General features: G+C 46.4%; 1 protein-coding gene across 1 annotated transcript in view; it reads left to right on the top strand.

Annotated features, from left to right (window-relative positions):
* The window catches only part of Pacrg (parkin coregulated), a 180,579-nt gene extending 163,850 nt beyond the window's left edge, over positions 1 to 16,729 (top strand). Inside the window, exon 5 of the mRNA XM_090338615.1 lies at positions 16,244 to 16,729. Within this exon, the coding sequence (XP_090194741.1) occupies positions 16,244 to 16,404 (161 nt within the window). The 3' untranslated portion in view covers positions 16,405 to 16,729. The remainder of the gene's footprint in view (positions 1 to 16,243) is intronic.
* Positions 16,730 to 16,950: the final 221 nt, after the last annotated feature.

Raw genomic sequence — 16,950 nt, 5'->3', positions numbered from 1 at the left:
AAGTACTCTCCCGACTCATATGCCACTTTCTTTTTTTGTTTGCCAGTCCTGGGCTTAAGCTCAGGGCCTGAGCACTGTTCTTGGGCTTTCTCAAGGCTAGCACTCTACTACTTTAGCACAGCACCACTTCTGGCTATTTCTTTGCATGTGATACTGAGGAATTGAACCCGGGTTTTTGTGCATGCTAGACAAGCACTCTACCACTAATCCAAACTCCCATCCCCCAGATGCCACTTATTTTATAGTAAATTGTTTAACCATCATTTAAATTACATTTCAATTCTTACCAACCACAATTCCTTACATATGAATTCTACCAATCACAGTGACTCAAAGCAACAATTGTTAACTGATCATTAATTTGACAGGTAATTCAGAAGCTATCTATGATTGCTAGATTGCTAGAGGTAGAATTAAGACAAAAGTTTTTATTTAGTTGAATGTTTGTATCCTCTTCAAATGCATTAGAGTTGATTTCTTGGTCAAAATACTCACGAAGGCATTTAGTCACTTTGCATACAGTGGTTCAGACTTGTCCTTCCAAACTCCAAGGAACTCATCTGTGAAAATGTGAGATACAATAGCACCAATCTGACAAGGATATTGAGGAATTACTAAGAATAAATATTACACCATCTGAATGCACTAAGATACTTGACGTAGTGCCTGATACACCGTAGGCATCAAAATTTAGATCAGATCATATTAAATTGATATTGCATAAGTAAAACATGATTGGATACTGACAGTGTCATCTAGATCAATCTAACACAAAGCTTTAATTATTATTCTAAGACTCATGTATTCAAAAGAGTATCATTTCATGTCTACCCCAAATTTTGTCTGCTCTATTACTTTTTCTTGGATATAGAGGAAGAATTTCACGGGCAAAATATAGTCAATGTCAAACAATGCACAGAGGGCAGGAGGTCCCCCAGCCGATAGGTCAGTCGTCTATCAAGTGGTCCAGCCAGCTTGGCTGAGCCTTGAGTGGTGGAGTAGAGCAGAGTGGGCTGAGGTGACCACTGCTAAGACTGGCTTCAGGTAGACCTGGGGTCAAATCCCACCTCTGACAGTGGACACAGACTCAAAACACCCTGAGTTCTCTGAATTAGCCCTCTAGGGAACTGGACAAAACTAGCATGTCTTGGATAACCTATAGCTCTCAGTCTTCCAACCAGGAGCTAAATAATAGGTACGTTTATCAAATTCTTGGCCCATCTGTGAAAAGCCCTGGCCCTACCCCTTAATAAAGATGATGGTGGCAGTTACCAGGACTGTGTTTGCTGGTAACTTCGAGTGCTGTCTGCTCTCACTCAGGTTCCCTGGCAGAGGGATGATTGAGAGAACTTTCTCCATCTCCAACAACTTCAACCTCACAGAGCTCTGAAAAGGCCTGTGACTAACATGATGCCGATCTGATGCCCTATCAGGTCATATGCCCCGCCCCACACCCATGCAATTAAGGCCCCCACTGGCACCTCTTCCTTTGACCTGGACCAGGACACTGACCCCACAGAGGCCTGGTGCCGTCTCCTCCTGGCAGGAGCCTGCCTCCCCTCTGTCTCCAAGGCAGCCAGCAGCCAGTGTCAGGAAGCGCCCTTCCCCATCACAGCCCCTGGGGCAGTAGGAGACTCCCATTTCTGTAGGAGAAACCCATTTCTGCTGATCACTACCTTCATTCTGTAAGAAATGCAGACCCCCAAATCTATTCCTTTACCAACTTCCAAATTGCCATTCTGGAACTATCTAGTTTTATGAATAATAATTTTTTAAAGACTTCTTAAAATGCCTGTAATCTTAGCTACTCACAGCCTGAGATCCAAGGTTCAAGTTTCCACAGTAGCCCAAGCAGAAGAGTCCATGAGACACATATCTCTAATTAACCACTGAAGAGCCAAAAATGGAACTGTCTGAAGTGGGAGACAAAAACTTGAGAACAAAAACTTAGGGGCAGTGTCCAGGCCAAGTTTAAGTCCTAGGACTGCCCCACCCTTGACAAAAAAAAAAGTGAGGCAGTTTAGTTCCTTTGAGCAAAAAACAATGTAATGGGACTTTAAGGAATTTAGCATTTTGAGTAGCTTAATCTACCATCAGAATTTTCATATTGGTAGTGTTTGCGGTTCAAGTTCAGTAATGCTTTACAGGATTGCCAGATAGTGTCAGAAAGATTCAGTCCTGGAGAGTAATGGCCAGTACACATGGTAATGCATGCAGTCGTGCCATTTATTTCTCGAATTTTATCACACATTGGTCTCTCAGATAGGGCAGTAATTAGACCTCCCAGCAGTTCCTCGATATGGGCAAAGTGGCTTCCAGTGATTCACATTGATATCTGCAAATAGCTTGCCCTTTCTTAGTTGATAACCTTATGTCTTCCAGTATTATAGCTACATGAAAGGAAAAAAAGTAAAAGAAATAACCAGATAACTCTGAATTAAAGATCACATGTACCAGCTCTCTAAAATTCATATTTACCTTAATGAATTGAGTGGTTGCATCAATTATAAATTTGATTTTGTGATAACCCCATGCCTATCAGAAATTCAAAATAATTTCACAATGTTTATTTTCAGCTTCAAAACCTACTCTCCCTTTGTTGTTAAAACTCTGCTACTAAGCTTTGCTTCCTCAGTTGAGATAAGAGCATGCATTTTCCTCTATTATTCACTAGCAAAGATCTGGAAATTCATCACCGGACCTTCTAGCAGAATCCACACGCCCAAGAGAGCATCAGTGCGCCCACCACAGTCGGCTCTGACCACAGCTCCCCCGCAGGGCCACTGGCCCTGCTATGTAAGGAGGCTCACGTGCAGCTGTCTGCACTGTCACTTTAGTGGTCTTCTACCTTCTCGGCCTCAGCTCAGCTATATTCCCCAAGTTTATCGCCCAGCACCTCCTGAGCTTTTTCTAATCTATCTCACCTCCAGCCTTCAGCTCTACTTCCCAGAGGTCAAAGGAATTAATGTTAGGTCACTTCTCATCTTTCAGGGCTCCCATAGATTACAATAGATAGAAATGCCAGTACAAGGTTAAATCCATAACATATATGGCAAGTACGTATGGGAAACAAGTGTAATGAATACTTTGCATGCAAACCAAAGTAACAAGTGACGTTGGTGTGGGGCCTCAGTTGTAGACAAGGCAGTGGGGGAGAACTCCCAAAGTCCTGGGTGAAGGAAAGGGGGCATGTGGGCCAGATGGAGTCAGCCCTTCCCAGGATGACAGGAGTTGAAGCGATGAGCAGGAGGCCCTGAGAAGGATTGTGAGAACAGATTTGGAAACCTGAGTCACTACCAATGTTCCTCTTTCAGGAGGCGATAATTAAATTACTCAAAATAATCGATGATATAATTTCCTCTGCACTGCTTACCACCCTCCCCAGGGCTCCTCCATTTCCAGTGGACTGCCTGGGAGCAGGTGGGGCAGCTCTAAAAGGTGCAGTGTCTGCTTACGTCCCCGTCTCCTCCACAGAGTGCTTTGTGTAGCCCTGCACCCGGCCATGGGGAGGCTCGAAGCCACTGCTCAGGATACCCTGTGAAACTAACTGTTCAGACCTTCTCGGATAGCCACGAGACCACCCCGCAAAGAAAGGCAAGGAACAGCAGAAGTAAAGGAAAAGACCATAGCAGAAAGTTGTTTATTGCATCAGGATCAAAAGGGATAGAAATTTAGAGCAGACTTAATGTCTCTAATGAAAACAGAGTAAAGTAATTATGCTTCTCCCACCCCATAGCTATTAAGCAGCTATAATGAACAATAACTGTACAGTGTACACCAAGGTTGAAGAGTGTGGATGTGATAACAAGATAAAATCATGCCCTGAGACGATGTGTGCCAACCTCAGGCCTTCGTATTTACTGTTCTGCAAAGCCCATCCTCCCAGTCTGGTTTCTGACCAGCCTGTCTTTTCCCACTGGCATGCATATCTCCACCCCAGAAGATGAAGGCATATCCTTGCCCTGCCAGGGAGATGGCCAGGTACAGTGAGCCTCTGCACAGGCCTGCGACATAGGACAGCTCAGCAAGTGCACCGCTTGTCTGGAGGACATTTACTCCGGTGTCCTCAGGTCTGAGGCGGCTCTGCACACATCACATTCAGGAGTCCCACCCTGAGGGAACTATAGCCATGACCTTGAAGAATTTGAAAGAGTAGGGTGAGTCTGTGCTCCAAAGGCAAAGTGACAATCCATGCAGTGCAGGGGCTCATGTGGGGTGGAGATTTTAGCTGCAGTCTGAAAAGAGGGGAGCGGGTTCCTAACTACCCCATCCCAGAAATGCAGAGACAAGAAAGGACAGGGGCCACACGCTGCTCCAAGTTTTCTGACATAGCACCCTCCTTATGGTCAGTGTTGGGCAATGGAACTGCCTCTTTCTCTCTCTCTCTCTCTCTCTCTCTCTCTCTCTCTCTCTCTCTCTCTCTCTCTCTCTCTCTCTCTCTTCCTCTCTCTCTCTGCCTCTCTCTCTCATTATTTTCCTCATATAAATTGCTATTATAATGTATACATTGTACCAATTAGATGTTCTTTATCAAAGCAAGAAATAAGGGAATCTGAATGATTAGGCCTTTAGGCTTAGTATACATATAAAGTCCTCCTTGTGGCTGAAGGAACCATAGTGGGAGGTATCCATGTAAAATAAACCCGATATTTTCCTGTTGTTTTGAGAGGACCACAACTGTCTAATCAAGCCAGCAATCTTAGGAATTGGCTATTGGTAAGCAGTGCTCCTGAAATTTGAAAAACTAGGACTTTGTACAAGCTCAGGAGACATAAATATGGCTGCCAGTCCTCACTTAGCCAAGGCTGCCTGCCCCTGGGACAGAACCAACTACTGAACTCTAGCTAGAGGAAAACACAAGGGCTGGGGGAGCCTATGCAGTCATGGTTTGCATCGAGGGCTGTAAAGAGGATCTGTACAGGGCGCAAAGTACCTGTCTGGGCTAGAAAAGAAGCTGCAGCTGTGCTGGTCCTGTCACGGGACAGACGACACATGGATGGCCGCCTCCCGCGTCTCCCAAGGACCACGTAGCTCTCTCTCTGAGTCATGGGGGAGCCTGTTGAATCAAGGGGGCCACTTGCTGACATCCTATGGGCTATTCTTCCTATCCTGTCCCAGAGGAGAGTTAAATTATGGACAATTTGCCATTATATGGGCCCTCCTGTATTGATAAAAGAGAAGCTGTGGTTGTAATTGTCGACATTTATCAATAGCTTATTAGAGCATTAGAAACACAGCACACAACCTCGTGCTGGTCCTTGCACCATCCTTACTGCTGTAGATCACGGTGCCCCCTGGAAGCAGAGGGCTTCTGTAACCGGTCAGGGGCGGCTGGGGTGTCCGTGGGAGGCAGTGTGCAGTCGTCCTTGTGAGCCTCTGGTGGTGGGGCCTCCCCAGACCCTGTCGTTTTATTGTCTCCACTCACCTACACAAAGTCCCGATTCAGAGGAAGGCAACTGGGAGCTCTAAACTGGGAATTTTAGGAGATAAAAATGTAACTCAGGCAAATAAAGATTCTTTATTCAAAAGTATCAAGTCAGCATATTTCATTTATCAGCACTTGCCACCAACTTTAATGTTGACTCTTGTGCAAGCCAAGTTTGCTACGTACAATTTAAATAGTCACATTAAAATTTTCCCTAGAGTTCAGATCTCATTCTCCTCTCTCCCCACTCCTTTTCTCCCTCCTTGTTTGTTTGTCTCTCCCTCCCTTCCTCCCTATCTCCCTGTCTCATTCTTTTTCTGCAGTCTTTGATTAGACATCAGTAGAGCTCTGAATAGTTCTAAAAAACCATTGCCAGACAAGTGCCACTGTTGACACTTCTGTGCTGAGTGGCAATATGGATGGCTCTTGCCACATGCAGCCCACCTAGTAGAAACTGATAAATGTTGGTAGAGTTTTGAAAGGTTTTTCAAGGTTATTTTAGACTGAGGCAGTTTTCAACATCTTCAAAGTTTAACTCTATCCCTTGAACAACTGTTAACTCACCTTTGCACAGCAGATTGTGTAGATTTGTTCATTAACTGTATGATTTTGGAATTAATTGAGCTCATTTGATGAAAAATGTTCCTCCTCTCTAAACTTCTAGATAATGGCTTGGGAATATGCCCATTTATATCCCAAGTGATGAAATACCTGATGTACAGAAAGGATCTCAGGGTCCCATGTAGTTCTCCATCGTAAGCACAGTTAGGGAGTCTATTTACTAGTTTAATAGGAGAAAAGAGTCAAAAGGTCACAAAAAGTATCTCGCCTCCCATTTGTGCTCTGTCTCGACTACAGAAAATCAAAACTCAGTTCTGAACATGCATTATAGAGGCCTTGATTCCTGTTTCCTGAAGCTGGAATGAGGTGTTAACTACCACCAATATGGCCCATGGAAGCCATCTCCAATGGTATCTAAGCAGTTCAGATTATCTCAATGAGTTTGCATCGCTCCTTAAAGCAGCAAATGCTAATTCCTTTCCAAGCACTTCTGGAGCTGGTTTAAAATGGCCATGTCAGTATGAAGAAAATTATATTAAACAAAATTTTAAGTAGTAACCAAAAGATACGCACACACACATATCCAATGTTTCCTTCTCTTTGGAACAAGGCTGATAATCAAGTAAATGGGATTGTCTGATTTTTCACTTTCAAAAAAGATTTTCTTCTCAAATTTAAGAGTGATGCAATCCCAAGGGAACATTGGAAAACAGATGAAACGAACTAGAGAAACAGCCTCTTTTCTTCTGAGCTCAGACTCAGAGCCTGTGCTACAAGGAGCTAGACAGCAGCGTGTTCCTGGAAGGGACGGTTAGAGTGTCTCCGTTCCTTGGTCGATCTACTCCTCCGGACCTCCATAGAGGGCCATTGGGAAATCATAAAGAAAATGCCCTGAAGGAAAACTAGCAAGGCTCACCCCCAGTCTCCCTCACTTATGTAACCCTTAGCAGTGACAGGGTGCTTGCTCAGAGCCAGGCCAGTCCTGAGCCAAAGCCCAGCCTTGGAACGCTGATACAGAAACTTCCCCAACATCTGTGGCTTGAATCGGCCTTTTTATATTTGCTCCTCAGGTGTATGGAAGGGACATTGAGACACGTACATGATTCTTCCCTCTCCCTGTCTCATCTTCTGATGCCTTTTCCTGCCATCTGCAGTTACAGGTTCTCCTAGAGTGTCCCTCCACTGAGCAACAGGACTCCTCAGGCAGTGAGTCTCAGGTGCTTTTCTCTTGTGTATACAGTGAAACCCTACAAACCCTTCGTCTGTAGTATACAAGTCACTGACAATAACTTCGTGAAGGCAGGAGGAATGAAATATGGGAGTAACTCGAGAATGTTTCCACCATTCTCTCCAGGACTCAAGTTCCCTGTAGGCGGAGGGGACAATGCTCTGTTCCTGGCACTTCCTGCAGTGCCATGTGGCCCCTGGATTCCCCTTTCAGCCTGCTCTGTCACCCTTTTTGCACTCAGTGGAGTCCCACCTCCATTCCTTTTCCCCCACATTGTGGCATCACCTGCAGCATGCATCCCTTTACCAAGCCGTCTCATCTCCAGATGCCTCCAGTTTCTTTTCCACAGAAGGGAGTGATAGTAGCATTTAGGTCCTATCACTATGCTTTGTTTTAAATGACCTAATCTGTAAGTGACATTCTGTTCTTGTTGTTGTTACTCTACTATTAGATAAGATGGCAGGGAACAGATTAAAGGTACACATGTAAGAACTCTCTGCTCTTAATACAATCTACTCATTGAATCCTGTTGGCCAACAGGACAAAGAGATTAGTTACCACTTCCTAAGCTTGAATTCAGCTCAATTTATTGATGATTGATTTTATAGTTGGATTTACCAGTTTATTCCTGTGCAAGATAAATACATCTATATTTCTTCATATAACATGTATGTAAAAGCAGCCATTAATTAGAAAATTCCCTAACTCTCCTTTCTTGTCATTTGGAGATAATTTATCAGTTAGAAATAGTTTTTTTTAATAAATCCATATATTATCCCAAGGAACCATAAAGTATATTGACTTTATGTGATAGGATTTGGTAGAAGATCAACAACTGATTTAGGTTTTGACAGTGTTCTCTTCCTTAGCTAGAATTAATTTTATAAGCATTTCAAGTTTTGTTAGAACTTGATTTGAAAGCTGAATTTGATGCTTATGAGATTTGTGACTTACTTTGAAGAATTATATGCAGTTGCTTTGTGATCATGTTTTCAACTGAAATACAGACCATCGATTGGATAATCATTATTTCCCAGACTCTTTCCAAACTTATTTTTTATAATATCTCTATATAAGGTTAGGATGGAGAGGACTCAGGAGTCGTACAGAGTTCACCCTTACTGCACAGAAGCAGTAACTGAGACCAGAAAAAAGTGATTGATCTTTCCATTGGCAAATAGCTACAGAATTACTGAAAACTTTACCCTAGGTCATTCGTCTGTAGCCAGCGTCATCTCTATTCCACTGGCATATTCCAATGGCTACCATTGTTGCTGTTCTAGAGGACTAAACTTACCTTGTAGCTGGAAAATTATGGCTATTTTTTAAATTATCATTACTTATCTGAGGGAAATTTAGGCATTGAATTCATAGTTGGGCCAAGGCCCAGGGTATCTCCAGTCCCACAGTGAGTGGAGACTCCAGTGGGCAAATACAGAGGCGCAGGGAGCCCCAGCTGACGCATAGGCTCGGTGGTCTCCCGCTTTCGTCCCCAGCTTCAGTGTCAGGACGAGGAGAAGAGCCAGACGCCAGCTGGGAACCTAGGGCTTGCTTCAAAGCTTTCATCTTCAGAGGGAAGAAATCTTGTGAATTTCATTAGTGTCGATAAGATCTGAGAAGACGTGAAGTGTTTAGGCCTTGGGCAGCTCTGGCCTGGCAGATGTGATGGTTATTAGAAGTTTGGGGTTGCAATGACTCATATACTCAGGAACCAAGGTTTTGGAATTGTCTGTTTTGAGGATCTAAGCCCATTTCCAAGAGGGGCAATGGCTAGGCATGGCCCTGGCACCGAAACACCTAGAACTCACAATGAAGTAGTATGGCGTTCTGATTAAGAGATAAAAATAAGTTCTGCCAAGTTTTCTTGGCAAGAGAGAGAGAGAGAGAGAGAGAGAGAGAGAGAGAGAGAGAGAGAGAGAGAGAGAGAGTCATTTTCTTATTGTATTGGTAGTCAAAAGAGAGAAAGAGAAAGAAAGAAAGAGAGAGAGAGAAAGAAAGAAAGAAAGAGAAAAAAAGAAAGAAGGAAAGAGAGGGAGGGAGGGAGGGAGGGAGGGGGAAAATACATTTTGTAGATTCTAAAATCAGAGGGCTTCCTATGTCCCCAAAGCCTTCTTCTCTTACTCTGTGTAGAAAAGCAAATTTTGTCCTAGTTACTTTCTTCTCCATTCCAGCACTGCCCAAAAAGAGCACACTGGATGTCTGGCCTCCACAGGTCTCTCCCCTGTGAGTGTCTACGCTGTTGTAGAAACGCTACCTTCATAAGGTAGAGCGATCCAAGCTAGCTCCTAGTATACAGGAATTGTCTGGAAATCCAAATATTGATCTTTTGGGTGCTAAAGTTGAAAATGTCTTGAGAGATAAAACATGTCTATGCTCTGTTTTCCTCTTTTCTTACTTCAAATTAAAAAGAACAAGGAAACTTTGTCATGCCAGCCAGCAGCTGTAGTCTCAGCACTCAGAGCAAAGGAGGCAGAAAGATAAATGAGCCCAGATGTTCAAGACCTGGCTGGACAACACAGTGAGACCCCCATTTCAAAAGATATTAAAAAACCAAAGCTTCAAAGCAATCATTTCTAAACTGGCAAACATGACTTGAAGGTTTTGTTTTTGAGGGAGTCTCCTCCTCCTACCACTCAGGCTGGTGTTGGGCTCATGGCCTCCCTCAGCCTCCCGGAGTGCTGGGAGGACTTATGTATGAATTAACTAATTACTAATTGCTTAAGCAGCAATCAGTACAAACCGGGCAGTCCTTTGACTTCTAAAAACACTAAACCTAAAGAAAAATCACTTACAGGCCCAGCAAAAAAAAATATCTGCAATAGTTAAGTGTGTTCTACAGGGATTTCTGCATGCACGTTCCTGCCAGGACCTGCACCTACACCTGGGAGCTCCCTTTCTCTCCCACATAGATGACACCACTGTGACCCAATGAGTGACTGGTGCCACCAAAGGTCTTGGCAGGTAAAAAAATTTTCACTGGATTGCAGAGCTCTTGAAATATTTCAGTTAAGCGTTTGAGAAGCCCCATCCACCTCACCAAAAAATTGCTTTTTGCATTCCAGAAAGAAACACTTGGCTTTGTTCTGTTAGTATTTGTTAATTCCGCTAGGTTTCTGTGAGCTTACTCGGTCTCCACAGCCTCCTGGGAGGGGGGGTGTGGCACCCCAGCCCCTACACACACCCCCGGCGAGGGAGGCCGTGTGGCCAGGCCTTCTGCGCTTGGCTTCCTCTGCATGGACTTCCTGACATCCAGAAGGCCGGGGTGTGGCCTGGGTTCCCTCTCCAGGGCTGGGTGTGCGCAGAGCTCCCACAGAGCCATACACTGGCCACACGCGGTGGAATCTGTGTTGATGCAGGAGATGTCACCCACCCAGGGTGCTGGAAGCCTGAGGCTTGCTCCATGACTGTGACTTAGCCCTGGGGGTGTGGAGGCCAGCCTGCCTGACGGTGTCCAGTGCTGCCCAAGGGGTCAGCGAGGGAGAGTCTGTCTACTTACTCATCCTTTTCTTTGTTTGAGAGATTTCCTAAATTCTGTGCTTTTTCTTTGGAAGCACAAGCATGTGCTTGGGAAGACATGTGAACCACTCTGGTTCACGAGGCCGGCGGGTTACAGCTGCCAGGCAGAGCTTCTGAGCCTTACTGTGTGGTGGGAGGGGTGGCTGGTCGCCTCGAGTCTTCCCTGGCCATTTCCGGGTGCCAGGATGCCGTTTCCTCTTGGAATGTGTGTTCCTGGACTTTTAAAGGCCTCAAGCCCTGGACCGTTTCTGGCATGAGAGCTTTGGGGGAGGGCCGAGCTCGCCCTGTGGCCTGGTGACTCGGCTTCCTGTGCCGTCCTGCCCCTGCCCTGCCAGGACAAGTCAGAATCCACAGAAATGCTTCTTTTCTGAGGTCAGGCCCAGAGGTACCCACAGGTTTCGTAAATGACTTCATGTGTTTGGTATCCAGTGAAGAACGTCAGGGGCGCCTCCTGCAGTGAGCCCCTGCACACGACTGCACATTGTGCCTTACTGCTCATCACCACACATTCACCTTTGCCACTGAGGAGTCCCAAAAGAACCTAGAGATGAGACAGGTCCCCTGAGCCCCCAGGGGCCAGCCAGGCACTCTTCACTGCTTTGCCTGTCAAGAAAAGAGACTGGCGCCTGGCCATGACAAGTGGGTCAGGGTTCTCCCGAGGCACAGGTCCAGTGGCCAGAAAAGTACCCCAAGAGATGCACACAGCACTGCGGGGTGTGCTGTGAGGAGACCACTGCTGTGTCCAATAAGGGAAGGTGGTGGACTAAGCGACCTCAGCTAGCCAGTATGCTGTCCCCAGGGAAATGGTTCTTAGCCCTTCTCATTCTGCATTACCCTGCAAGGCCTCGTGGAGAGGTCATTCTGCAGAGAAGGCACAGCCCGTGACCAGTGGCTGCACACTGCCAAGGCCAAGGGTACTCTAGCCCCAAGAAACAGCACTTCCGTGCCAGCCCCAGAACTGGGCTGGGCAAAACATGCAGGGTCCAGCAACACTGGCCTTTCTTTCTGGCTTTGTTTCCCCCGCCTTCGGTATTTCTCCTTTGCAGTCATAGCTGTACTCAACCAAGGAAAAGAATGAGGCTCCATACAGGCCAGAAGTTCAAAAAATGTAGTGAGACTATTTCATCCGGATTCACCATACACCCAGCCTGCTGCTGGCCCATGTCCACTGAGTAATGGATCCGTGTGAAATGTAAATGGATCTTACACAACTACCCTTTGCCGTGGCCCTGGGTGACAAGGTATTTCCACCACTGCTTGGCTTTGGGCACCAGGAGCCTGGCATTGGTGAAGGGGCCAGACCCTCTGACCCAAATGGCATGAGAAGGAGAAAGCTTCTGAGTCAGGATGGCTTACCAAAGGTTCAGATAGGAAAGAGCTTGCATGTTTTTAATGAGAGAAAACTCAGCATTCAGAGTGGTCGACGCATTTCAAATACTCAGGGCAGTGGTTGCTTCCTGAATAAGTGCCTTTCTAAACAGCTCCATACCCTTGTTCTATTCTCTTTGTTTGTCGTCCTTTCACAGACCCAAGTCTGGTGTGAACCCTTGTGATAGCCCTATTTGTATGGCTATAAATAAAACATGTCTTTTCCACCATCATTGTGTCTTTCTAGCTGCTGAACATAAAACAGACTCTAGCTTCCTAAATTGAAATGTCATCTTCCTAATCAGAATTGACAATTGTAAATAACCAGCTGGTTGTTGTCTTTTTTAAGTGTCCTGTTCTCACAAACATACTTTCCAACAGCGTCATCCTTATTTAAAACGGTGAGCTCAAACTAATCACCTCAATTTCAAGTTCTCAAAGAATCTGACAACCACGCAGTTTTGAAATGGAGATCATATTACTTACCTGCTTCTCAACTGTGCTTGACACTAAGCCGTGCCATCAGTACAGCGTGCACAATAGAGATGTACTCTCTGGTTTTGGTCTTTTTTTTGCCCCAAGGATTCACATTCCACAAGCACAAAAGATCTCAACTCCAACTTGCTTTCTGAATAAACAATTTCTCTTCTGTTTGTTCTTTCATCATTTGGGTTGATACACTTGAGAAACAACAAAGCTACAGAGCTTCCTTACTCCCACCGTTTAAGCATTCTTTTAAACAGTAAGAATATGAAATGAAACATTCCCTGACATGGCTGCTTTCTGGATGGCAGTGTGGAAACAGGGTGCGTGAAGCTTTCCATTGTGTGCAGACTTCCCAAGTCCTGAGCTCACACCAGGAAAATATGTCTGTCCCGTGACCCATTCAGTTCTTGACCTTTTGACTAATATCCCAACAAAGGCACTGTTTGTTCCTGATTCATATATTTGTCTGTCCACGAGGAGCTGGATTGTCACCATTCAGCCTCACCACTGACGTTAGTTTCCAGGTGCCATGATGATGCCGTGGGTTCCATGTGGCTTTGCCAACCTATATCTGCCACCGTCTGCCTAAGTGCATCAAAGGTTATGAGCTGGTGTTCGTGGGGAAAGTAATCCAGGAAGAAGGACACAGAGGTCCAAGACCTTCTGGGAGATTCTTTCCACTCTGACTAGGACTTGAGTTGTTGATGTCCTCCCTAGCAGAAATACTCTGTTATCTGTCTGCTTGTCACTGTGTTTACCCAATTCCATAGCAGCTTTCTTGGGTTGGCTTTAGTACTTACTTTCTCCTAAATATCTTTTCTTGTACTTGTAACCAATAGCAGTCACATCCTGACAAACCCATACTTCCTCCTCCTCCTCCCCCTCCTCCCCCTCTCCTCCTCTTCCTCTTCCTCTTCTTCTCTTCCTCCTCCTCCTCCTCCTCCTCCCCCTCCTCCCCCTCTCCTCCTCTTCCTCTTCCTCTTCTTCTCTTCCTCCTCCTCCTCCTCCTCCTCCCCCTCCTCCCCCTCTCTTCCTCTTCCTCTTCCTCTTCTTCTCTTCCTCCTCCTCCTCCTCCTCCTCCTCTTCCTCCTCCTACTCCTCCTTTTCCTCCAACTCAGCTGAAAGACCTTGTACTCTCAGGAGGTCCTGGAGAGGAGAACCACATAGGTGCTCCCTGGTAAAACCATCAAAACTCAGCTTCCCTTAAACTGCTATGTCAGCCTGCGTGGGAGAGGAGGAGTGGGGGGCCAGGGGAGAGAAAGAGAAAAGAAGGAAGGAGAGCACCTTGTTTGTTGGTTTGTTTGTGGGTCATGGGGCCTGGATGCTGTCTCGGAGCTCTTTTGCTCAGGGCTAGCCATCTACCGCGTTGAGTCACAGTGCCACTTCTGGTTCTCTGGTGATTAACGGGAGATAAGAGTCTCACAGACTGTCCTTCCTGAGCTAGCTTCAAACCGAGGTCCTCAGATCTCAACCTCTCATTCCTCCTAGGATCACAGGCCACAGCCACCAGTGTCCAGCTAAGAAAGGCCTTACTGTCTTTTTTTTTGGGGGGGGAGGGGTCGTGGGCCTTGGACTCTGTGTCTGGGCACTGTCCCTCAGCGCTTCAGCTCAAGGCTACCAACCTACCCTTGAGCCACAGCCCCATGGTTTTCTGGTGGCTAATTGGAAATAAGAGTCTGGTGGCCTTTAGTGCCCGGGCTGGCTTTGAACCTTGATCCTGAGATCTCAGCCTCCGGAGTAGCGGGGATTACAGGTGTGAACCACCACACCTAGCAAAGATCCAGATTTTTTTTCCTGGTCCTGGGTCTTGAGCCAGTCACTGGCCTGAGCACTGTCACTGACCTTTCTCGAGGCTAGGACTCTACCACTATAGCCACAGCTCCACTTCTGGCTTTTTCTGTGACTCAAACCAGGGCTTTGTGCATGCCAGGCAAGCACTCTACCACTAGGCCATGCTCCACCAGGAGTCCCTTATTGTCTTTTAAATGCATTTTTATCTGAGTTTGGGTTAGGTATTCTCCTTAAATGATGGTTTTTATTTTGCTCAGAAACAAGACCTTTATATTCAAATTCCTTATCTCATAGTTGTTTTGTACCATAAATACTGCTTAAACAAAACATGTATAGATATATATTGTGTATTTTAGATAATCAATTGCTCTGTAAATCAAACTTAAGTTGGCTTAAATCCAGCTTACTATGTGGTAGCAAAATGGCCTTTACCATGAAAAAGGGGAAAATGATATTGTAAACAATTTTCCATTCGTTTTTAATGAAAAATGAAAATACTACAATTTCATGGTTTACAACATAATCTTTTTGAAAATTATATTTCTTCCTGATTTCTCCTCTACCAAAATGAAACAGGATAGCAATTCATCGTCTCTGAATCATACGAGATGGTGACGTTTGTCAAAGAAACTTGTGGAAAAAGCAAGTGTAAGAACTACTTATCTATGCCGTGTTGGATTATAATAGTCACATCTATTCTGATTGGAACCATCACCCAATCTTTGTGAAATGTCCCAAATAACAGAGGGAGAAAATGTTTGAATATAAAACTCGTAGAGGCTGAAATGGTCTCAAAGAGATCAACATGAGCCAAACCAGTCCCCCTGTGAAGAAGCAGTCTCCAGGCCGCCCCGCTCATACCTCATCCCCTGGGCTCCTCGAGCCCCTGCTTTCCTGTCCTACATGGCAAATGAGGCAAGCAGCATGGCTGCTCTGTAGAGACAGAATAACAGCTCCCCTCTGGGAGAAGAACATGCTGAGATCTCTTGGGAATCTGTGTGACAGGATGGGTGCAGTGTCTGTGTGTAGGCCGGATAAGCGGGATAAGTGTGCAGTTCTCACAGCCTGGGTGTGGTACACACGGGGTCCACTCTTGCCAGCTGCCCACACTCCAGTGATTCCACCAGACATCTCGCCGTGTGGGGGCAGTCAGGCCGCTCCGCCCCGGTGGCCATGACCGAGTAGGATGGAGGGGCCCCTGTGCGGGCCTCCCTCGGAGCAGCTGTGATGCCACCCCACGGGCCATGCCGGGCCTGGGTGGCTGGGTCTCAGGACCACCCTGAACTTGAAGATTGCCAAATGAGCAGTGACACAAACTCTGTGGGATGCCATAATTGAGAGCTGTTGCCTGGGGGTTCCCTGGCCTTTGGGGAGTAGCAGCCGTGGCCACACTGCAGTCCCCGCCCACAGACATGCAGCCACGAGAGGGTCACTGAGTCCTCTTCCCTGGCCCCCACCAGAAAAAGAGCTCCCCCATTCCTCGGGAGCAGCTTGGGACGTGTGCCTGCTCTGATAACAGGCCGCTCCCTCCCCCTCCTGCTCCACTGGGATGCCGAAAATCCCCAGGCCCAAGGGGGTACTGGGCGCAGTAGTCAAAAGGAGCCCGGGAGCCCTGACTGGAGAGGTCATAAGGACATGCCTACTTTCCCTATTCCTTCACTTTTGACCATTTTCATCAGGTCCGCCCTGGGGTCTGGTACTTTTGTAGCGTTGTCCCCAGTCCTCAACCTCAGCCAGACCACAGAAAAGCCTTATCTGTTGGTGTGTCCTACCAAGTGCGTGGCGGAGTCCTACCTGGACCGGTGGGTGGGGCTGGACGGGACCCTGGCCCAGAAGTAATGGCCTCTCTGTGTGTTTGCCTGAACCAGTGAACTCCGGAGACGGCATTGACTACAGCCAGCAGAAGAGGGAGAACATCGGGGACCTGATCCAGGAGACCCTGGAGGCCTTCGAGCGCTACGGCGGGGAAGATGCCTTCATCAACATCAAGTACATGGTGCCCACCTACGAGTCGTGCTTGCTGAACTGATGGCGTGTGTAGCAGGACACGAGGAAGGCTTTCTTCTGTGCCGCCAGGGTCTGTGTCTGCCACTTTTGGCATCTGATTACTTGTGACTTCTACAGCTTTCTTCCTACAGCTGGTAAAACAGTGGCTTCTGGGCCATTGGACTGTTAGCCCTATTGAGAGCTAGGCTTTCCAATACATAAATAGCGCCTGTTTCTTAGATTACAATAGTGTACTGTGCTTATTTGTTCTATGAGAAGAATTGCTGCTTTCTACAGCTCGGATGGAGGCAGGAGTCCGAGTTAAACCTACAGTTGTATGGACAATAAACTATAATTTTCATACATCATTCAGCATTTGCTGTTCTGTGTCTGCCCGCCCCGAGGATGAGGTCAGCGCTGTGAGGGGAGAGTGCGTGCTGACCACTTAATAGGTGTTTGTCATGGGAGAAAGGCATGGCTCGGCCGCGCCTCTCCAGCAGCTGGGCGGAATAATGTGCTTTGACACTCAATAAAACTGTTGAATCTAGATTCCAATTACACCAGGAGATTCTTGCAGCCTAGTCTAACC

The sequence above is a fragment of the Megascapheus bottae genome, chromosome 8 (genome assembly GCF_031878675.1).
Source record: "Megascapheus bottae isolate mThoBot1 chromosome 8, mThoBot2.hap1, whole genome shotgun sequence".
In the NCBI taxonomy this organism is placed as follows: Eukaryota; Metazoa; Chordata; class Mammalia; order Rodentia; family Geomyidae; genus Megascapheus; species Megascapheus bottae.
Note: the sequence above shows the minus strand (reverse complement) of the source record. Positions and strands in the feature narration are given on the sequence as shown.